Source organism: Engraulis encrasicolus, chromosome 3 (genome assembly GCF_034702125.1).
Source record: "Engraulis encrasicolus isolate BLACKSEA-1 chromosome 3, IST_EnEncr_1.0, whole genome shotgun sequence".
Classification (NCBI taxonomy): Eukaryota; Metazoa; Chordata; class Actinopteri; order Clupeiformes; family Engraulidae; genus Engraulis; species Engraulis encrasicolus.
The window spans coordinates 12355422-12380421 of record NC_085859.1 but is presented as its reverse complement, the minus strand read 5'-3'; the positions used below and the strand labels follow the sequence as shown (position 1 = coordinate 12380421).

Below are 25000 nucleotides of genomic sequence, written 5' to 3'. Positions count from 1 at the left end.
TGGATACTAATGCATCACCTGAGATACCTATTAGCTACAGAAGACAGGGGGGATAGAGTGAAGCAGGTGTGTGTGTGCGTGTGTGTGTGCGTGTGTGTGTGTGTGTGTGTGTGTGTGTGTGTGTGTGTGTGCGCGCATGTGAGAGAGAGAGAGAGAGAGAGAGAGAGAGAGAGAGAGAGAGAGAGGCAGAGTTGAGCTGGTTCAAAATGGGACTGGCATGTTAATGCAGTGGAGTGATTGGTGCGGAGAGAGAGAGAGAGAGAGAGAGAGAGAGAGAGAGAGAGAGAGAGAGAGAGAGAGAGAGAGAGAGAGAGAGAGAGAGAGATCTGTGTGCCTGGAAAGTGTGACTGGGCTTACATTTTAGCATGGGTATGTTTTTGTTGTTTAAAACAAAGTAGGTATTGGTTGTGTTACCTGAAATAAGTGTGCAACCTGAAATTTCAATGGAGTTTTTCATGAAATTTCCCAGGATTTTCTTAAATTTGCAAAAATCCGGCGGGTGCTGAATCTGATCCTGCCCTGCTCTTGCCTGAGCCTATGAATAAATAATGACCCGGTAGGATTCCCAGCTTCCAAAATATCCTCATGTTCACTTTGTCCACCATTAGCAAAGCTAAGCGGGCAGATGTGCACTGTTGCATATTTCATGCCTACCGGTACCTTTTGAGGGATACAGTTTGTATTGGGGTCTCCTCTGTGGAGGACGGGGGATGGATGCCTCTCACCTAGTGCAGGTTGTAGCATAGAGGGATGGGCAAGTAGAGAGAGAGAGAGAGAGAGAGAGAGAGAGAGAGAGAGAGAGAGAGAGAGAGAGAGAGACAGACAGACAGACAGACAGACATACAGAGAGACATACAGACATACAGACAGACAGACAGACAAACAAAAAGTGGCACTAAAAAGGAGACAGGATGTGTGATGTATGTGGTGTGGAGAGCATGTAGAAACGAAGTAATCAAGTGCAAGCAAACATTGATGCAGGGAAAGAGGGAGAGAGAGAGAGAGACAGAGAGAGAGAGAGAGAGAGACAGAGAGAGAGAGAGAGAGAGAAATGAAGACATGCCAAACTCTTTTGCAGCATGACAATGAAAGAAGAAGAAGAAGAGAGAGAGAGAGAGAGAGAGAGAGAGAGAGAGAGAGAGAGAGAGAGAGAGAGAGTTGGGAGATGGATAGAAAGTAGTTTTGAGGGTGTGTTAAGATTTTAAAAAGCATTTACAGAAACACATCAATCAGAGTCAGCTGTCAGTGTTTTGCCGCTGTGGACTGTGCCCAGTTGTCTCTCTCTATTGGATTGCTGCTAAAACTCTTGCCATAACTTGCCATAATATGCTGCTAATATGCTTAATTGCTTTTTTATTTTCTTTTTTGTTATTTTAGTCAGATGCTGTACAGCGCTTTTACTCGTTTTCACTGTTTTTCCATGCGCTCCATAAATAGAATGGACTCACTTACACATGTTAACACGTATGAAAAACAGTACAATTTATTCAATTTATTCAATTTATTTCGCGAGATTGAAACAGGTTGAAAATAGAATGATACACGTACTTCACGCCTGCTTGTGTGGAAGTGTCCATTGTCTTTGCCTGAGAGAGAGGCAGAGAGAGTTGAGTAAGCTGGGAAGAGAGAAAGGTCACAAATAGTGGGAGATGTAGAGTGAGAGAGCGATAGAGCAGTGTTTCTCAACCTTTTTTAGGCGAGGCACCCTTTCAATTCATGAAAAATTTCAAGGCACCCCAAACCAACAAGCTGTAACATGGCATCGCATCTGATACCACACAAGCTTAGAAAAGTAACACATTTGGAAACGTCGCACAACCTACGTCTGAAGTTGCTGCTGACTGGGGCGACCTATATTTACTTTATTGTGCGTAAATGGCAGATGAAAGATTCCACTGACTAGCATTAACTTATCAATTTAGACGAATATGTATTATATTACATAATTTATTCATCAGTCACGTTTCCGCGGCACCCCTGAGGGGGTCCCACGGCACCCCTGTTGAGAAACACTGAGATAGAGGGATGGAGGAAAGTGCGGAAGGTAGAGAGATGGAGACTGAGCTAGACCTAAATGGAGTGCGTAATTGTGAATCTTCAAAATGTGAAGGTGCTCTGCTAACTGCCAAGACTGAGGACCTTTCAGTGGAATTGCTCACATGTGGGTGTTAAGACTCAGAGTGTGTGTGTGTGTGTGTGTGTGTGTGTGTGTGTGTGTGTGTGTGTGTGTGTGTGTGCGTGTGTGCGTGCGTGCGTGCGTGCGTGCGTGCGTGCGTGCGTGCGTGCGTGCGTGCGTGCGTGCGTGCGTGCGTGTGCGTGCACGCTGTGTGAGTGTGTGTGCGCTGTGTACACACGTGTGTGTGTCACAGCGAGAGAATGAGTGCTTGTGTGTGCACTGAGAAAACAAAGTTCTGTTCTGTGAGCAAAAAGAAATAGTGTGATTTAGTCAGGAGGAAAGAGAAGAGGAGACAAAAATAGAATGCGTGCATGCATTCGTGCCTGCCTGTGTGCCGCTGTCATTTTTGTTGGTTCGTGTGAGACATGTCAGAATTGTGTCCACTCAACATCATTTTTTAAGATAGTGTTCCTGGGGCTGTGCCGCTGGTCAAGTATTTCCCCCAAGCTATTCAGAGCCCCAGAGGAGTAATGTACAGTTTGTATTTCCCCCTGGCTAAACACAGCCACATAAGGTAGTATTTTGACCCTAGGCCTGACCACAACCCTATACATGGGTTCTAAATTTTGTTTATAACCTGACTGTGCGAACCTAGCTGCGCACAACTCAACCTCTGATTGTTGGAAACCGCTGTCTGTCAAAAAATCAGCTCACGTGTTTGGCTTCCAGTGTCTTTTCCCTCCTCATAACATCGTGTTGATAAACAATGAGAACCCATGTATAGAGTCGGCTGCGGATACATGTCACGGCCCACCAGTTCTTAACGAGTCGGCTACGGGTATGTCACGGCCCAGCAGTTCTTAACGAGTCGGCTACGGGTATGTCACGGCCCACCAGTTCTTAACGAGTCGGCTATGGGTATGTCACGGGCAAGCAGTTCTTAACGAGTCGGCTACGGGTATGTCACGGCCAAGCACTTCTTAACCTCTTCTTGGCAGCTGGAAGATGAAGACATTTAACATTTCCATCTAGAACGGCTGTGTAACAATGTTCGTATGATTTCTACAGGGTGCTGTAGGAAAGTGTTCACTTTGTCAGTTTTGAAAAGGTTTGCTTTAAACACCCAAGAAGCCCTTCGTTTGGGGACTGGGCAGGATCAAAGCAGATTTATATTACATGTTTTCTTAGGAGTTTTGCTCGACATCATAGTAAATTATGAACCCTCAGTGATTTTTTAATTTTAAATTAAAATTAAATTTCACCAAGAGGAATTTGAGGTTAGAAGCAATCACCCCCATCTCTGTCATGGATCAGAGTGCTAGAAAGTCATTCCAATTAAATTAAGATCAATTCAATGTATTAATTTTTAAGCATGGTCTTAGACTGTACATAGAGACACCCACAGACAGTTACATGCTGTAATTTGAACAAGAAAATGCATTCTAAGAAGAATTTCATAGAGAATAGCAGAACGTAGAGAATATAAAAGCTAACTTTAAAAAAATAAACTAAAACTAAAATAAATAAATAGATTAATAAATTATGGAGTATAAATTCAGCCCAGTGATCTGATTCGGATATATCCCACCTCCATCTCCATGACCCCCCAAGGTCAACTCAATAGCCATTAAGTCACAGCCACCCATGACTGGAAGAGTTAAGAGTTCGTGTGAAGGTCAAGGGTCAAGTGAGATCCGTTTGGACAGGGTTCAAGGTGCAGTGGCACGCACTACTGTGGCCCACTCCCCTTTTGACATCCCCCACGAGAGCTGTGTCTGTGAGGTGGATGCATGTGGCCCACGTCATACAGTCCTTTCCATGCTCCAGATTAGGGTCAACCTAAGCAGAGCATTATTGACTTAACCTCAGCCGGATTACCTGACAGGAAACCTACCTTATTGTTCTCGACATCTGCCGCTGTTGTTGTTCTTGTTTGTTTGTGCGTCCCCCTTTTTTGTCTGTTTATGCCTTTTGTTTTTGGCCTGTACTGTATTTTAGCATCTTACTTTCAGCATCTTTTTTTCACTGCTTATGGTACAGCAAGCTATATAAAACAAGCCAAAGCCATCTGACCAAAGCTTTTTTCTCCACACTGGCATTCACCAGAGAAGCTGAAGTGTGTTATTTATTTTATTTGTTTTTTTGTCGATGAGGGACACAGTGGCCATGTAGCCAGTGCTGATATAGATATTTATATAGAGGTACACAAATGTTGTTTTGGAACACATTATGTGAAATGTTGTAGATGTTCAGAAGCTGCGTTTGTGAACTTGTGGAAGTGTGAACTTATGAACTGCTGGAAGTCTGTTGGTGGGGATTGGACATCTCAAGGATAACTTGAGACCTACATTTCAAGCCATCAAGTTCTCCTTGTGTCCAGAATTGTTGTTGTCACGATGGGTTGTCAGTGGACACTTCCCACATATACCACGAAAATATGAAATTTGTGCAGTGAATAATAATATCAGGGGTGGGCAACTTTCATGATAAGGAGGGCCACATTTTTTTCATTGTGAACATTGTAGACAGGTCATCAGCTGGGAAAATTAGGCCTTTCGTCCTACCGCACTTTTCTCTGTGGATTACTGACCAGAAGCCCTATTGGAAGAAATTAAAACATGGGGCCACGTCAATTTTTGCTCAGAATTCAATGTGGCTGCCATTTTCCAAAATTACTTGTTTTCATGCATTATTACATTGTATTATAAGGTGTTATTCATGAACGATTAACTACTTTCAGCACTATTCTGTCCTATTTCCTTACATACATGTTTACAAAGCTTGACTAAACTAAAACAAATGAAAATAAAGTTGGCCACCTTGCAATATCCAAAGGAAAGTGCTGAAAATAATGATTGAAATGCACATACAGAGTCTATGGCTGGGAAAATTAGGCCTAATTGTCCTGTCAGGGTTTTCACAGTGGATTACAGACCAGAAGGCCTATTGAAAAAGATTCACCAGCTGGTTGCCATCTCAAATGTGCTCCAAAATTCAAAATGTTCTCTGTTTTTCAGAATGGCAGACTTTCATACATTTTTTTATCAATACTGTAAGACCATAATTATCAATAAAGACAACCTATTTTTAGAGAAATTCTGTCCTATCTCCTATCTACAGACATGAGTACAAAGGTTGGCAAAAGAATGATGTAAATATATATCTTGCCCCTTTGAAACATCCTAAGGATTGCTGTCAGAAAATGATTGAATTACAGTTGACTGCTAAAAAAAGGCTATTGACCTGCCAAACTTTTCACATTAGATTACTGACCAAAAGTTTTTCAGGCCTACATTTTTTTGCATAAAGCAAGGGTGAGTGTGCGTGCGTGTGTGCCCGCGCGTATCCCCCGCTCTACAGTGTCTTTCCCCCACACACTATTCTGCCTCCCCCACCCCCTCACTCATCTCCCCACCAGACACTATTCTGCCCCCCCCACACACTATTCTGCCCCCCCACCCCTCACTCACCCCCCACTATTCTGCCCCCCACGCCCACCCCCCTGACTCATTCTCCCCCCACCCCCCCACAAAATACTCGCCCCACCCCCCATCCAATGTGAAAAGTTTGGCAGGTCAACACCCCCCCCCCCCCCCCGACTCAACTTACCCCCCCCCCCCCACACACACACACACACACATACACACACACACTATTCTGCCCCCCCTGAACCCCCCACACTATTCCCCCCCACCACCTCACTCATCCCCCCACACATTATTCTGCCCCACCACCCCCTAATTCAACCCGACTCATTCCCCCCACCCCTCACTCTAACCCCCTACCCCCGCTCACCCCCTCATTCATCCCCACGCTCCTCCACATCATTCGGTCCGCCCTACCCCCCCCCCCCCCCCCCCCCCCGCCCCCAACCAACACACACACACCCGGTCTACTGTGTCTATGTCAGTGTATGTAAAGAAGCACACTGGCCACACACACTTGAGAAAAGCGCACTCAGGCACACACACACACACACACACACACACACACACACACACACACACACACACACACACACACACACACACACACACACACACACACACACACACACACATAAATGCATGCACACACACACACACACACACAAACGCACACACACACAAACACACACACACACACACACACACAGTTTGGCAGGACAATACGCCTTTTTTCAGCAGTCCACTGTGTTTGTGAAATTCAATCATTTGACAACATTCCTTTGGATATTTCAAAGTGGCGAGATATATATATATTCATGCCTTTTTATAGACAACCTTCATACGTCTGTAAGGAGATACGACATTTTAACTGAAAAATAGGTAATCTTTATTGATAATTATGGCCTTACAGTATTGAGAAAAATGTGTGAAAGTCTGCTATTCTGAAAAACAGAGAACATTTTGAATTTTGGAGGACATAGATGGCCCCAAGTTTTACATCTTTTTCAATAGGCCTTCTGGTCTGTAATCCACTGTGAAAACCCTGACAGGACAATAAGCCTAATTTTCCCAGCCATAGGCTCTCTATGTACATTTCAATCATTATTTTCAGCACTTTCCTTTGGATATTGCAAGGTGGCTTTATTTTCATTTGTTTTAAATTAGTCAACCTTTGTAAACATGTATGTAAGGAAATAGGACAGATTAGTGCTGAAAGTAGTTCATCTTTCATGAATAACACCTTATAGTACAATGTAATAATGCAGGAAAACAAATCATTTTGGAAAATGGCGGCCATATTGAATTCTGAGCAAAAATGTACGTGGCCCCATGTTTTAATTTCTTCCAATAGGGCTTCTGGTCAGTAATCCACAGAGAAAAGTGCGGTAGGACGAAAGGCCTAATTTTCCCAGCTGATGACCTGTCTATTGGAGGGCCAGATGACTGCGGATCTGACTGCAGCTTGCAGATTCAAGGTGCAGTTGGTTGCTCAGTGGCCGCCGAAAAAGTTTGGAAGCAATGAGTGTTCTCTGTCAGCCAACAGTGTAATTTTAACAGATTGACTCAGTAGTGGTTTAAAAAAAGTTTGTTCATTATAATTTATAAGTATGGTTTATCTATGGGCCGCACTTAGTAAGGAGGTGGGCCGCATGTGGCCCCCGGGCCTCCAGTTGCCCATCCCTGATAATATCAATAGCATGCAATGTGAAATATTTTCCTTTTAAAAGGTTTTGGGGAGTGACAGAGAGGGTCAGGGATGGGAGAAAAAATGTTTCTGCAGCCTTATAGTATGTTTAAAATGGATAGCTGGAGGCCCTGCCGTGGCCAGCCGGTAGGGCACTCGTCTGCCATGCGGCTGACCCGGGTTGGATTCCTGGCCCGGGTCCTTTGCCGACCTCTCCCCATATCTCTCCCCTCTCGCTTCCTGTCCACTTCTCAAACTGTCCTATCGTCAATAATGTCGTAAAAGACCAACAACAACAAAAAATGGATAGCTGGAGGAGACTTTGGCACTATGTACCGAAAGTCCAATTCAACTGTGCTGCTATACTTTCGAAGTATAAGAAAGTATTCATTACCTGTGTGTTAGGTAATCCAGTGCCTTTCAAAGGATCAATTGATTTAAAGCGGGCATTTAATTTCAGGAAAATTCAATCTAGATGAACATTGGGAACCTTAATAGATTTAAATTAAGACTTATTTAGGAAATTAAATTAAGTTTTAAATTAAATTCAAATTAAGGCACAATTATATTACACCCACTCTGTATTTAAAATCAACAATCAAAGACTGAAATGTTTGTTTTATAATGTACAAGAATTGGTTTTGTAATGAAAGCTTTCCTCAGTGCATAAAATGTTACATTTGGAAAGGAATGAAATTGCTTTTTGTAGTTCTTTCCTAGCTTGTGAGAGCTTAGAAATATTTGTTTAGCCTGTCATCACTTTTTTCAGACAGGACAGCGGCAGAGAGACAGGAAGCGAGTTGGGAGAGAGGGAAGGGGAAGGATCGGGTACTGGCCAGGGCCCGAATCGAACCTGGGTCACTGGTGTAGCCGTCCAGTGGCTCAAACAGCTAGGCCTTGAGATAGGATTTTGTCATCCTAAAGCGGTAGTGAGTCATCGGCTACGTTTACATGAGACATTTAATTCAGAATGAACTCACTTTAATTCTGAACAAAGGTTAGTTCCGCTTTGAAAACGCCATGTAAACAAACACCTCATCATTTGGAATTAAATGAATGATCAAAGTAAACTCGACGGAACTTCTTAATTCTGAATTATTCATTCGGAATTAAGAACGTCATGTAAACATAGACAATGAGATGTTTTTACGCCATTTAGCCCATGGACTGTTTGGTTTAGTCAGAATAATGTCTTCCGCCAGCTGCTACTCACTACAATCTACAGTATTCTCACAGGGTCAGCCACATCTCAGTGTCTCACCCAGGGATTGGACTCTGGCTTCTAACCGGGTTAGCTGTCTTATCTGTCTGCTTTCCCCCATTTGCCCTCGCCTGCTGTACGTTATCCCTTGACTGAGGTCCACTACTATGACCTCATTGTTTGTTTATTAGCACTCACTACAGACTGAAACGGCTAATCATCTGCAGATTCACTCGTGGTAAAGTACGTCGTTTGGTACTGTGGGACGTTGAAAATATTTTTGTGCTATTGTCACATTGCATCATGTTCTGAGGTTTGTGTGTGCGTGTGTGTGTGTGCGTGTGCGTGTGCGTGTGCGTGTGTGTGTGTGTGTGTGTGTGTGTGTGTGTGTGTGTGTGTGTGTGTGTGTGTGTGTGTGTGTGTGTGTGTGTGTGTGTGGCAATAGTGTTTCTTAGTTAACATTACTTGGAAAAAACACTGAATGACACAATGAATTCTTAGTCATTGTGAGTGTTGTGAGCTTTAAATGGATAAGGCCATCACAAACATGTATAACTGTGAATTTCCACTTACCACATACGTCAGTGCATCCATATGTACAATCCTGCTGTTTTTATTCAGGTCATTAAACCAAGCAATAATAAATGTGTTGTTCACGTGACTGAGCTGAGAAATTGGCTGCCAGGGGCGCCACAATAAAGTGGCTATGTCCACATTGATCGCCCCATCACATGTGAGGCCACGTCACTGGATGGTCACGGGAACGCCTCCGGTCAGAGGTGAGCTGTTGTCAAGGGTTAAATTGCTAAGAGCTTTTGCTCCAGAGGTAAAGGCCTGTCAAGCTTTGACGGTTTGTGACAATAGACATACAGAACTGACAATGAAACAAAACAACTGTGGGAGAAATAGGAAATATTGAGGTCCTGACATTGTGTCCTTGTCGTGGAATACAAAGCAAACAGAGCTGATCCCATTTCACCATGTTGGAAGCTGAAAGAGTCACAGTACCCTCACATTAGACAAACTAGAAACAGAGATTCTTTAAGTATAGAGATATGCCAACATAATAGGTTTATATGGGCACCTAATGTGACCAGGTTCCGGTCTGCCTAAAGGGGCATGTCATAATGCTCCTAGCATTGAATAGAACAGTCCTCAGGTCTGCGTAGGTCTGCCTAAAGGGGGATTTCCCCCCAATAATAGAACCAGGAAACAATGGGCCAATGGAACCTCTCTCTCTCTACTCTCTCTGCTATAATGCACTCAGAGTGTTCAGACCACCGCCAAGGGAGCTGGTTGATAGAACATTTGACTATGTTACACCCTAATTTAGAAACTGCAATGTCAAAATTCATCCTATCCCGCAATGTTGAAGAATCTTTTACAAAACTCCTGGATCCGGATCGTGATCTGGATCATCACCACAATTTGATCACTTGTTCCTCGTATCATTTTCAAGGACAGACTTAATCAAAATCAGTGCATAACTTTTTTGAGTTATCCTGCTGACGGACAAACAGACAAACCAACGCGACTGAAAACAGAACCTTCTTGGCGCAGGTTAAAATAAAAAATAAAAAAAAGACTCAATCATACTCATATATCTTAACATTCACAAACTCCCATGTCCATTTAAATCTGTGTTTTTTTCTGATTTACACTTTGAAGTTTTTTTGTGTTATGATGAGGAATATTTGTTCATTATACCACAATCTATTGTGCTACTTCACACTTGAGGAACACTTGTGCAGGGTTAGGTACACTGGTTAGGTACACTGAACAGAACTGATAACAGTTCATGATGTCCTCATAATGTATCACACAATATCCAACAGTGTCCATCCAATTCTGCTGATTTGTGTGCACATTTCTAACCGGAGGCTGAAAATTAGTATTACAGAATGCCATGCTTAAGGGTTTGATTGGTGGTGCATTGAGCCGCACAAAAATAGCCTGTTGTGAAGAGTGACAAACTCTCAGGCACAGACACTGATTAACGCGGAAACAGGCAATTTCAAGAGGGGCGCTCAAGGCAATTTTACAACGTGTTTGGACAAACTGCAATCATGTACCAAGCAAATGTAATTGTCCTGGACAGGAGAAGGACATTGATTTGTTCAATGAGAAGCACCTCTAGCAAATGCTGTAGGAAAGCAAGCCCACATTTCTTGAGACATTAAAGATGTTGCCCCAATTGGCAATCCAACAGTGATTTGTGCCCCAGGCATTGCCCCCTTCAGCCCCCGCCCAACGGAAAAGGAAATGGCCATGCCCGACGGGGGAAAAAAGGCAAAAAAAAGAAGCATGCAAATAAAACCGCTAATAACATGTTAACAAAATAGTGTGTGAATAGCTTGGAAATGACATATTTGCGATGGTGCCACCCTCTCCTGGGTGCTGCCCCCTGGCAATTGCCAGGTTTTGCCTGCTGCGCCGGTGCAGTTTGTTTCTTGCTGGTAAGTCATGCCCTGTTGATGCATTTGATGAATTTCCACTGATGCAGGATACCGTACATCAGCCATGCCAATTTCACTCTAAGGCCAGCGATATGCTTCCTGTGTCCCTCAAATTGTGCATGTGAACGGCTTGTGACCGAGTGAACATATTCGATCTCATACGGGCTCTAATAAGTGTTTTCCACCATTGTTTGACGGCAAACTCTTCGGTTTTGTGTCTAGTGTTCTCCAGTGCGCAAATTTGACTTGAAAGACACATGGCAACGCCTTCATGCACACAACTTGCACGTGCCAATGCACGCGTATCCTGCAGCAAGCATATTGCCGGCCTAAAATAAGTTGCATACGGGGTGCGGTGGCTTAGTGAGCTGAGGCGCTGTGCCATCACACCAGGGAGCTGGGTTCGAGTCTGACCTAAGGTCGTTTCCAGATCCTGTTCCTCTCTCTCTCTCTCCCTGTCATTTCCTGTCACACTTTCTCACTGTCCTGTCTAGTAGTAAAAGCAGTAGTGCTTTATTGACATTATAAATGCAGTGAGATGTTGTTCAGAATCAACCCGCAGATGGCCACAAAAGTCAAGGTAAGGTGAATAGCATAGCTATTGTATCGAACATCAATATTTAAAATTGATAAAAGAATAAAAATATACAATCAAGTGATGATTTGCCGGGTTCAACTACTAAGGTGCAGGGTTCACATATTCACTGACCAGGTCAGCTGTGCTGTACGTAAGGGTTAACGTTCGGCGAGAAGGTCGCTACCGTGGAATAGCAGCACGACAGAGAGAATCTTTAGAACCCGACGCGGAGCGGAGGGGTCTTGTTCTCTCTGAAGTGCTGCTATTCCACAAAGCGACCGACTCGCCGAAAGTTAACCCGCTTATTATATGGATATACTTACATGATTCACACATGGCGGGGACATTTCTTTAGGCCTATTTAATGTTAAGATTGTTGCTGCGCAAAACAAAACAGTGCCGTTGTGGAACACCGCTATCTACACAACAGCTAGGTAGCCAGGACAACAGGTGTTGTCTATCACAGCAGCTGATTAGAGTCTTGTTGAAAAGTCGCTTTAGCAGTGAAAAGTCTTGTTGCCATTGACAGCGGTCTGTTATAGACCAACCCGTCCGTTATCGAAAAATAACAGACGTGCGAATGTTGGGGAGCCCCGTTGAAATGAATGGAGCATTCGACCGATGACGTCACAACCATATAATAAAGGTAGATAAACAAACACACGCACACAGACATGAACTGAAAGCATTACATTCCCCCCTGCTGTGCTGTACAGGTAGATAAACAAACACACACACAGAGACATGAACTGAAAGCATTCATGTACCCATGGGATGGTGGATAAAGTATATAAACAAATTCACATTCTGATTTGTTTATTATTTTCATAAATTATGCAACAATTTATTTCAATATTCCTTGTAGTCTTGATTTCTTTCTTTTCTTTTTCATTTATATAATATTTTCACACAAGAAAAAAATATATTTTTTGGTCTATCCTCAGAAATACCCTTATTTATTTGATTACCGGTAAATTAATGGGATTATTCTGCCTCTCTCCTCTTTACTATCAGCATGTATGTGTGCCAAAAATATCCAATATCTAAATAGAACTCTTCTCTGTTATTTTGAGTTAATGCCCTGTAGAAGGCACTCATGCCACTATGCGTGGGCCTTGTTTTTAATATGCCCACATAGGACTTGTCATATTAATAAAGACATCTTAATTTGGAGTGCCTTAGTCAGAGATTTTTTTTGTCAGTTTTGGACCTGGATGTAGAATACTGTGTGTGTGTGTGTGTGTGTGTGTGTGTGTGTTCGTGTGCGTGTGCGTGTATGTGTATGTTTGTGTGTGCATGTGCACATGTGTGTGCTTGTGTGCGTGCACGCATGCATGTGTGTGTGCAGGTGTGTGCGGATGTGAGAGCATGAATTGAACTGTGTGCATGAATGTGTGTGGGTATGCATGCAGTACATTGTGAAGATAAATCATGAATTTGATTCTGCGGCCCTCTAATATGCATGTACTGTCTCTGTGTGTGTGTATGTTGCAGGTGTGGAGTCAGAGGAGGTGGAGGGCCTGTGTGTGTTCCTGTTGGTGTGTGGGCTGCGTAGAGTGAAGGACCCGCTCTACCTCCTCAAGGCTTTCTCAGGTCAGCTGATCAGTACACACTTTGCCTGTCCACAGTATGTACTAGGGCTGTAATGACTCAACTGACGATTGTAACACTCAACTGACGATTCAGTTCGTATCACGATTTTTTACCTATGGTTTGATATACACCCCACGTTTTTTTTAAATGTATCTTTAAATGTATTCATTTGCTGTTTTACACATTTGCCAACATAATAAAATAAAAGCAAACATAACAACTATGGCAGTCTGTAAGTAAAATAGGTTAGTAATAAGGCTACTAATAATTTTTTTAAAAGTTGCAAATAATAAGGATGATGTGAAGCTTAGCAGCACTAGAACGTCACATTATGTGGTTGTTTTCTGGGCTGAGGGGTGACGGCTTTGAACGGGTGTGTCACAATACTGCCTTCTTGCTCCATGATGCAGTATTGTGACTCTGCGTATCACGGTTTCTTGGTTTGATACATTTTACACTGCACACAAACTCTCGGTGCAGAGACAAAGATATACACTGATATTCCAATACAGTACACTCAGCACACTGTCTTCCACAACATATTTACTAAAAGCAGCTATATGTTGGAATCCATTACTCAAATACACACACACACACACACACACACACACACACACACACACACACACACACACACACACACACACACACACACACACACACACACACACACACACACACACACACACACACACACACACACACACACACACACACACACACACACACACACACACACACACACACACACACAAACCATAGGTACAAATTGTCTCGTTTTTCATTTGTTTTGTCGGGATGAAACTTCATTACCATTTGCCATTGTGTTTTACCATTTGCCAGTATGTCCTAGAAGCACACTTAAACCACCTTCTAAATCCAAACAGTGTGCTCATTTATCTCCCCAGGAGTAAAAAGCCGTAATTATAAAACATCTGTTTCCTGTCAACAGAGTGGCATGCCAGCAGTCCTCATGTGATCTTCATTATCATTGGACCAAAGGTAAATACCAAACAGACAGAGGACAGAACACAGAAATGAGGTAGAGCGAACGAGAGAGAGATTGCACTGTGCATTTTCAGTCTCAATTCAAGTCTTAGAGACCAGCACCCACTGTAAGAGTGTTCCCTTTGGTGACAGAAGCTTCTGTGTTGCTGCTCCCCCCCTTCTCCATATCCGCCTCCACTCTGGCTATGTCCAAGAAGCATCTGAAATCACATACAGTGCCCTCCATAATTATTGGCACCCCTGGTTGAGATGTGTTAAAAGCCTTAAAATAAATTCAGTGTTTATTGCAGAAGAATACTGTCACACTGAAAATTGTAGGAAAATGTAGCCTTCAACTCAAATGAATTGTAAGAAAATAAAAAAAATCCCTGACTAAAAAATAATTATTTTTCATTAAATCACCTGTTCCACAATTATTGGCACCCTTAACAATTCCCAGGAAATAAATATAATTGAAGCATTTCTGTCATTTCTACAGTAGTTTACAAAGTTTACCAGAGTATGTAGGAACATTTAATTAGTAATTCATCACTTCCTGTTTCCCTGGGGTATAAATATGACGTGACACCGAGGCCATTTGTCTTATCCACTCTTAAACATGGGAAAGACAAAGGAACACAGCATACAAGTGAGGCAGATGTGCGTCGACCTTCACAGGTCAGGCAGAGGCTACAAGAAGATTGCCACTCAACTGCAGCTGCCCATATCCACTGTGAGAGGAATAATTAAGAAGTTCAAAACAACTGGACAGTGGTAAACAAGCCTGGACGAGGACCCAAGTTTATTTTTCCACCACGCACAGTGAGGAGGATGGTAAGAGAAATCAAAAGATCTCCAAGACTCACTGTTACAGAATTACAACAAATGGTTGCATCCTGGGGTCACAAAGTCTCCAAATCAACCATCAGGCGCTGTCTACACGCCAACAAGCTGTTTGGGAGGCATGCACGGAGAAAACCTTTCCTCACTCACAATCATAAACGCAAGCGTCTGGAGTTCGCCAAGCGGTATTGGGGCTTCAACTGGGACCGTGTGCTTTGGTCAGATGAGACCAAGATTGAGCTTTTTGGCAACAAACACTCTAAGTGGGTCTGGCGTACCACGAAAGATGCGCATGCTGAAAAGCACCTCATACCCACTGTGAAGTATGGGGGTGGGTCAGTGATGCTGTGGGGTTGTTTCGCTTCCAAAGGCCCTGGGAACCTTGTTAGGGTGCATGGCATCATGAATGCTTTGAAATACCAGGACATTTTAAATCAAAATCTGTTGCCCTCTGCCCGAAAGCTGAAGCTGGGTCGTCACTGGGTCTTTCAGCAAGACAATGACCCTAAACATATGGCCAAATCTACACAGAAATGGTTCACCAGACACAAAATCAAGCTCCTCCCATGGCCATCTCAGTCCCCTGACCTCAACCCCATTGAGAACCTGTGGGGTGAGCTGAAGAGGAGAGGACAGAGGAGAGGACCCAGGTCTCTGGATGATTTAGAGAGATTCTGCAAAGAGGAATGGCTGAAGATCCCTCTTTCTGTCTTTTCCCATCTTGTGAAACATTATAGGAGAAGATTAGGTGCTGTTTTGTTGGCAAAAGGGGGTTGTACAAAATATTAACACCAGGGGTGCTAATAATTGTGACACACATTATTTGATGTCAAATAATTGTTTCTTTATGTGGGATTTTTTCCCCACTGAATAAATGCACTTGTATTGAAGGTTGGATTTTTCTCTTTTTTTCCATTAAGGTCCCATATTATTTAGAAAAAAAATAAAATAATTGGAAGCTAAAAAACACATCTCAACCAGGGGTGCCAATAATTATGGAGGGCACTGTATATTCACTGAGGCCTAATGGTCTTTAGGGCTGATAGTATTTAGGCTCCATGCCTGATTTCAGGCTTGACAGAGTTTGCACAAATAAAAGCATTGATAATAATTAGCCATTTGGTTATTCTTATCTCAGAAAGTGTTACAGAGTCAGTGTTTTCTTCTACTATCAGACTTGAATAATCGTCATACACGGGCTATTAAATGTTTGAATAATGTGTCAAAATAGGCCTATGTTACGTAAATATGCAGTATCTTGTCGTCGTCGTTAGAGCAGGGAAAAAAGTTCAGGCTCAGGATTTTTTTTCACTATCACCCCTGCTTTAACCACTCTGCCCCCCAATCCCTCTTCTACCCCTCCTCTCTTCTCTCCTCTGTCCCCTGGCCCCACATCTTTTTTGTAAAGCGACCTTGGTTGACTTGAAAGGCGCTGTATGAAGCTAGTTTATCTCTAATGGCTAGTTTCCACTGCCCATTTTCTACCTGGTACAGCTCAACACAGCACGACTTGGCCGCCACTTTTTGCATTTTGATTGTGCACGCAGTTCGATTGCGCACAATTTCCATTGACACAGCTCGACTCAACCGTCCGGCTGAAGCGAGCTGAGCGGGTCTTTCGCTCCTTACTACCCAGAATCCGCGTCAGCTCCTCCTCAGCAGTGAATCAAAAAATAATCATGGCGGCCACCAGATCAACTCTCTCGGACTGCTATTTAGTTTGACACTGTATTACTTTGATATTAAAATCGAAGGCAGAAATCAACATTGTAGTGTATCCAAATATAATGTCGCTGAAGCTATTTAAAGCTTACTTTGATAGGTGAGGTATCTGTCAGCCTCACCTCAAGTTAACTAGCCTACGTAAAGTAATGCTATGTGTTAAATTAGCTCACATGCCCATTCAGGAGTCAGATCATTAGAAACATGGCGTGGCAGGCCACTGGTAAGGTCAGAACCTCTGTGCCCTCAACCTTTCTCCTGTGTGACATCAACACTAACACAGCTGGTGCCGTGCCACTCCGAGCTAAGCCAAGCCAAACCAAGCCAAGCCAATCCAAGCCAGGAGCGTTGGTGTTGAGCATGGGCAGTGTCGTGACTGCTGCCACCCCGCCAGGCTCTACTGATTGGATGTATCAGGCATAACGGCATTAGGTGAGCATTAGTGGGCATTAGGGGCATCTTACGGAGCCTCGGAGCACCTTGAGCAGTGGGGAGTAGGCAGGGGTTATGGGCTCATTAAGAGCCAATGTCCTCCTAACGCGCTTAGCCGTTTACAGACATCCACCCCAGAGGGTAAACAAAAGGCACAAACACCTGAGTGAATTATGTGTGTTTTATGAAAACGGTAATGCATCTACCGTAAAAGGCTAATGCAGCCCTTTTTTGTGTTGGGTTTTTGGTAGTTCAGCAGGTCTTTGCCTTTTGAAAAAGCTTGAAGTTGAGTTCATGTTGTGTCATTGGTCATGCCAAATCAAAATGTTGTGTGGTGACCCTCAAAAGGAAAACACTGGCATCAGTGTGGTTTAGGAAATGTCATCAATACTTCAAAGCCTGAAACAGTATTACCAGAGAGAGTAGAGAGAGAGAGGTTCCATTGGCCCATTGTTTCCTGGTTCTATTATGGCCCCCCTTAGTCAGACCTAGGCAGACCTAAGGACTGTTCTATTCATTGTAGGAGCATTATGATACGCCCCTTTAGGCAGACCGGAACCTGGTCGCGTTAGGTGCCCATAGAAACCTATTATGTTGGCATATCTCTATATACTTAAAGAATCTCTGGTATTACCATGCCCTGGATGAGAATACCAGACTGACTGAGAGGTGCAGTTTCCCTTCAGGATGTTTCCTTTCAGGAAACTCTGATAGCAGGCATAAAAGCATAAGATTATTTTTTTCTTTTTATTTATTTTTTATTACTTTATTTATAGAAAGTAGCTTTGTGTACAATAATGTGGTTCTCAATGTAGTTTACCAGCAGCAACTTTGTGAACAATGGCTCAGTAGTTCACTAGCATTACACATCAAATACTATACAGTTCAATAATCATTTCAGTTTCCAATAAGCAATACCCATCCCCAGATGTCCATTTCCCTTCACACGCACACTTCTGTACTACTATAAATCCTTTTTTTGTACATGAAATCGACACTAGACAGTTGACGCATACAATAAGCATGAATAAAACCAAAGAGAGAATGAAAACATAAACACATAGAGGGTGAGAGAGAGAGAGAGAGAGAGAGAGAGAGAGAGAGAGAGAGAGAGAGAGAGAGAGATAGACACAGAAACAGAAACAGAAACAGAAACAGAGAGAGACACAGAGACAGAGACAGAGACAGAGACAGAGACATAAAGAGATAGCGAAACGGAGAGGGAGAAGAAATAGTTCACTGGTCTATGTGCAAGTGTGTGAGATGTGTGTTCTGTAGTGTTGTGTCATGTATGTGGGTATGTAAGAAAGTGCAATACTTAAATGTTTATATAGTTTGCTGTTTGGAATGCATTTTATTACACTGAATATGTATACCGTATGTCTTCTAATATGATCCTTGTGATAAAACCTACCTTACGTATCTTTCAAAGTAACTATGCGTTTTATTCAGTAAGTTGTTTGGATACAATTTATTCCATTTTTCTATGTTATTTCTGGAGGCAAATATTTTTTTTTTCATATCCAGTACCTTCTCCATCGTATTGTACCATAATCTTAGTTCTGGTTGTTTTTGCTGTTTCCATAACCTAGTGATCTGTTTTATTGCTGTTAGTCTTAAAAGGTTGAAGAGTTAATAGTGTTTTCTTTTAATTGCATGTTAATGCCTAAGAGATTAATTGGCGCTAGAGGTTCCTTTAGTCCCAAAATATGCGAAATGGCTCGTTTCACCTCTTCCCAGAATGGTGTAATTTTATGGCATGAGAAAAACACATGTGAGTGATTCTACAATTCAACTGCGCTTTTGGCAAAAGCAAAATGTCAATTATCAGTATTTTTTTTCAACTAAATGACCTAGATGTTTACATAGTGTATATATTTAAGTTTCCAAACAAACAAATTGCCAAGCTTAATCTTAAATCATTTGATAAATACTCTAATGAAAGCGAACATTTGCTTGATTATTTTGTCAACAGTGTTATGGACAAATACTATGTCATTTCAAACATATATAAAAATACTACAGAGTTGAAACAACTTACGTTTGAAAGTGCTTATGTCCCTTAACAATATTTCTTTTGTTATTTTAGTACTGTAAGGTGTCTGGGAATGTCGCATAACTTTTGGGTCAAGGGTATCGCAAGAAACACAGCAGCATCTTTTTCAAATTGTCTTGAATTCTCCTTTAATTTGTGATGTTTGATATCTTAATTTATATTGCCAATGATTACAATGGAAGACACATTCAGTACAATGGTTTAAAACAGAAATGTGTAGTGTTAACCCTATCGCGCCGGATGCATCATCTATGATGCATCAAATTCAAAGCCCTCTCCACGCTGACACAAAAAAAAATCCATCTCAAAAACATCCTGCGTGTCATTTCCAAACGTCCTGCAGTACGCGGAAACCGCCACAAGAGAGCAGCGGTCAACAACAAGTTGATCACAGCTCGGCGAAAAATGCAAAAATGGAGTAGAAGCGGTTTCCCTGACCGACGCTGACATATCGTCAAATTGCAAAAGGTTTCTGAAATATTACTCTACATCCTTTAATTTGAACACTTGCTTTGTGCAATTAATCAAGGAAGAGTTTATATTTTTACACCGTGTTGCAGAGAGATCGTGCTAAAACTGATGAAACATATAAGCACCATCCGGCGGTGGCAGGAAGTCAGCCATCAATGCATTTGCTCCATAGGGAAACTTACAAAGCATACCACGACGATCGTTTAACAAAACACACAAGTTGTTTTACTTCAAGACAAAGATATTGCCTTAAGAAACACGTTTTACTTGCGATTTTGAAAATGTAATGCAAAATGTTGAAATTATGATCTCGTAAAAAATGCATTGAAGTGAATGGAGAAATGGTCCAATTGTAGTAATGGACCCATATATTCAAATTACACATAAAAAATGAATGATGATCTATATTACACTCATAAATAGGTTGTTAAGCATTCGATCAGCTATGTTTTTACATAGATTTTAAAAAATTACCCAACCAGGCTGTGGGAAATATAAAATATGGTCCTGCTAAAACAAGGATAGGCTTAAAAAAATGGCAGGATCTCACTAAATATTTAAAGATAATCCTCAAATTAAATTGTCTGACAACTTTTTTAAATTAAAAAAAAGATGCAAATGCATTAAAAGTATTTTTTCAATGGTCATGAAATTGGAATTTTCATTCCCTTTAAAGCCTGATGCATCATATATGATGCATCAAATATCTCAGTGACCTTAACAAAATTTAGATTTTTTTTTTTACATTTCTTATAAGGGACCAATATTGAAGCAAATTCCAAAAAAATAGAATTTTCTCTCATTGCTTTCATGGTTCAGGTTTCACAGGGTTAAGCTATGCCAGTCACACAGTTTGGAAAAAATGTCTCCCAATACCCCTGAGCATGTGGTTTAACATCTGGATAGATCTCACTTACTACTGTAAAATGATAATGCAGTGAAGCAAAGAAGTGTGGTGTTTCGACAAATTGGATGTTTCTACGCATTGTTAATCCCTCTCTGCGTCGCACAATTCCCGGCTGTACAGGCCGAAATCTTGAGATTCTGAGATTGTGAGGCTCTACCGCCTAAGGTGAGCCTGTATCTCAAAACAGCCTTGGGATTGGAAAAGTTGAATAAAAAAGTTCTCTACAGTAAAAGTGTGTTACATGCCATGCAGAGGCAAAGTGTGGAGCCTCAGAATATTGGAAAATGCAGGTTTGAATTATGAACCGTTTCTTTTTGAGAGAGAGGGAGAGAGAGAGAGAGAGAGAGAGAGAGAGAGAGAGAGAGAGAGAGAGAGAGAGAGAGAGAGAGAGAGAGAGAGAGAGAGAGAGAGAGAGAGAGAGAGAGAGAGAGAGAAGAAAGAAAGTGTGTATATAAATATGTATAAATATGTGTGTGTAAATATCCGCTCCTATGACCACCTAAATAAACAACTAACAACCATATTGGACATTTGCACCCTTGAGGAAACGATGACTCACTCTGCATGCGTCATTTTTGTAGCAACGTTTTTATTCCATTTCATTTTTTTTTCTTCTTGTAAAAGTGGCACTCTGACTTCCTAGACTAGGTTTACAGTACCACCAAGGATTAGCAAACATGCCCAAGCAGCTCTCTGCATTTTGCCAGTGCCCACCCTGTGAAGCTCTGGTCCTCACAACACTATGTATGCCATACTCCCTGGTGGTCAGCAGAACCCAACCCGCCCTTTACTCCGAAGTTGGTGTTGTTCAGAATATGTGACTTCCCCAACTGAAACACAGAAAGTAGCTTTAACCCCATGGCGATTCTCCCCCAGTGATCTTTTTGGACAGAGATAGTCAGATTCCTGTATGTATAGGATTCCATTCTGTTTAGGACATCCATAACCTGTAATTTAAATATAGTTATTTGAAATGGGCCCAAACATGTTCTTTTCCCCTCTTCCCCTCAGGCATTGAGGCCATACAGGACCTTCAGGTTGAATGGCCATTTCACCACAGGGGCCTGATGCATGCTTGCTCATAGTCAGCCCATGACCTGGCATCTCGGGTCCAGACAACATTATGATTTTTAGACCACATATTCATATTTTAAAGGTCCAGTGTGCACTTCTTTTAGTAAGTTATTTCCAGACTTTATGCTGCCTATTCACAAATGCCATTTTTTTTCATGAATGTTTACTTCTAGACAGTAGATCGAACTTTGTTACACACTTAGATCGCACATTTTTTTTTACTTTTTCTTTTTCTTTTTATTCATTCATTGCCGGGTCAGACAGATCCGGCTGCAAGAGACTTCATCAGTGTAACTATTTCTGGTAACACTTTATTTTAGGGCTACATCTATTAGCACTAATACATACAATATTAATGCCTGTGTAAGTAACTTGTAAGGCATTTACTAAGCAAAATAAGACAGTTGTTAAGCATGTATTCACAAATGTCTTGTTCATGCCCAATTAGGGATTTATTACTAATATAACCTTAGTAAGGACCAGTAAGCCTATATTTCTATTTATTAGTAAGTAGTAAGTGGCAGAATTCAATGTGTATAAGCTCCCGACACACTGTGTGAACAAACCCTGAACAGTGTGAAAACAGATGCGGAACAAGGGTCCCTATTCTAAAGTGATGCATTGGTCAGCCCAGATGGCTCAAGGCCTCCGCACTACCAAAGTCCCCCTCTTTACCTAGGGCCCCCACACCACCCAGGCCCGCGCAACCTAGCCCCCACAATCGACAAACTGTAAGGGTATATTAAATAAGTACTAACTATGCAGCTGAGTCATCCAGTTTCCTCTTTTTCTCAACTATGTGTAGAAGGTAAGAGGAGCTTTTATATAGCAAGGATTGAAGGTACACTTCTCGATGGCGGTGGATTGGTGAAATGTAATTTTTTTCATGTACCACTTAGTTTAAATTGTAAAAATCCCAAAAATAAATGCAGAACATTAGAATAATAGTTTTGAAGCAAAACTAATCTATTCTTTTGTGATAATTAAGTTAATGTTTGAGAATATTAGCTTCAAGAAGTGCAGTGCATGATGGGTACGCAATCTAGGCCAACAGACAACCTACCCAGCTCTGAGCCTACGTTCTTAGCTCCTCCCCTCACTCGTGAAATTTAGATGCTATCCAAACAATTCGCCATGTACGTAACAACAGAAATATTATCATTGCTGCATTGGTCATGCATTGCATTTCTGACTAAGGGCGTACCCATCATGCACTGCACTTCTTGGAGCTAAGTTTCTCAAACATTAACTTATTTATCACAAAGGAATAGCTTAGTTTCGCTTCCAAACTATTACTCATCGTTATATTCTGCATTTATTGTAGGGTTTTTACAATTAAAACTAATTGGTGTATGAAAAAATGACATCTCACCACCCACCGTCATTGAGAAGTTTACGTCCAATCCTTGCTATATAATGCTTCCAATTACTCTCTGATACCTTGAGAAGATCAAGTTAGGTCAATATACTTGATGAGACTAATTCAGATTCAGCAACATTCTTACACTTTGCCTCCCGGGGGCGGAGTGTGGGTAGAGTGGGGTCCCTTGGTAGTCTGGGGGCCCTAGGTAGTGCAGGGGCCCTAAGCCATATGGGCTGAGCAATGCATCACTTTAGAATAGGGACCCTTATTCCACATCTGTTTTCACACTGTTCAGGGTTTGTTCACACAATGTACCAGGAGCTTATACACATTGTATTCTGGCCCTTACTGCTTACTCATAAATATAAATCTAGGTCTACTAGGTCCTTACTAAGGTTATATTGGTAATAAATCCCTAATTGGGCATAAACAAGACATTTGTGAATACATGCTTAACAACTGTCTTATTTTGCTTAGTACATGCCTTACAAGTTACTTACACAGGCATTAATATTGTATGTATTAGTGCTAATAGATGTATCCCTAAAATAAAGCGTTACCCTATTTCTGTCTGCTTCTTGAACGTTTTAAAAGCAACAACCTTCTTGTCTTGAATATTTACTTGGAAATGTACATTTTTCATACATGAATAGATCGACCCTCTCCATTTAAATCCACCAGTTTCAATTGCCAGTCGTGTACATCTTTGGCTGCAAAACCTACTTTGCTAGATAAATATTAAAGTAGTTAATGCGTGTTGGCAAACATTAAATGTTCATGAAAAAGATCCACTTTCTGAATGCGCTGCATACCGTCGATTTTGAAAAATAAGCTACTGTGTGTGTAAAGGATCTGCGCTTTAACGTATCTGGCATGAGGCTGATAAATAACTTAGTGGTCTCCCAGCAGGGGAAATCACGCATGGCCATCTACACAGTACATATAGCATGGATACCAAGGCTCATGGTTATCTTGAATGGTGAGGGACTTGGCTATATAATTGAGATACAGTGTGTCGATTATACTCCCTCCATCACATACAACATGTGTGTCTTTTTAATTGCAATCACATGCTGTTACACATTTACCGTTAGTGTGTGGGTGTGTTGATGTCTGAAAGGACAAGGATTTAAGGCACAGGTAAATGGTTTTCATACTCAGCGTTAGAAAGCATGAATGCATATTTTTCCGCTGTGCAGAAATAGCGTCATCTCATCCTGTAGGTTTCCTTTTGTATCACTGCGGTGTCGAACTAGAGGTAGTAGTCGGCCCGTGTTACGGACGCACAATGAGTCATTTTGCTTCCGAAGGCTGCTAACAAAGGGAGAGCACACAGACCTTTTCAGTTTGCAAGACAAAAGAAGTCTCTGAAGCAATCTGCGTCTACGGTTTGCAATGAAAATGATCAGTGTGAATGTGCTCTGTGGTCCTCTCCTCTCGGTAGACTTAATTGAGTTTCTTGTAATGAAAGCAGCTTTATATGTCTTTCACAAGGTGGATGTGGCTAGGGTGTGTGTGTGTGTGTGTGTGTGTGTGTGTGTGTGTGTGTGTGTGTGTGTGTGTGTGTGTGTGTGTGTGTGTGTGTGTGTGTGTGTGTGTGTGTGTGTGTGTGTGTGTGTGTGTGTGTGCGTGTGTGTGTGCGCGTGTGCGTGCGTGTGTGCGTGCGTGCGTGTGTGCGTGTGCATGTGTACACACATTTGTGCATATCATATTGTACGTGTGTGTGTGTGAGCGCGCGTCCGTCTGTGCATGTGTGCATATGATGTGCGTGTGCTCATGCATGTGTGTGTGTGTGCGCATTTGTGCATATTATGTTGTACGTGTGTGCGTGCGCATGTGTGCATATGATGTGCGTGCGTCTGCTAATGCATGTGTGTGTGTGTGCACATTTGTGCATATGATGTTGTGCGTGCTTGCGTGCATGCAAGCGTGCAAAGGGCTGCGCGTGTGCGTGTCAGTGCTTGTATGTGCTACTAGTCACTGCTATTGCTATTGATTGTCTTGTGAGTAGTGCATGAGCCGTGCATCGACAGGCAGATTTGTGAATGCTGCCGCGGCGTCAGATCTCCACGGCTGTGACTCCACAATGT

General features: G+C 42.1%; 1 protein-coding gene across 1 annotated transcript in view; it reads left to right on the top strand.

Moving 5' to 3' along the window:
* glt1d1 (glycosyltransferase 1 domain containing 1) overlaps nt 1–25000 on the top strand; it is a 79023-nt gene that overhangs the window by 46925 nt on the left and 7098 nt on the right. Inside the window, exons 7-8 of the mRNA XM_063194767.1 lie at nt 12957–13055; nt 14008–14057. Of these exons, the coding sequence (XP_063050837.1) occupies nt 12957–13055; nt 14008–14057 (149 nt within the window). The remainder of the gene's footprint in view (nt 1–12956; nt 13056–14007; nt 14058–25000) is intronic.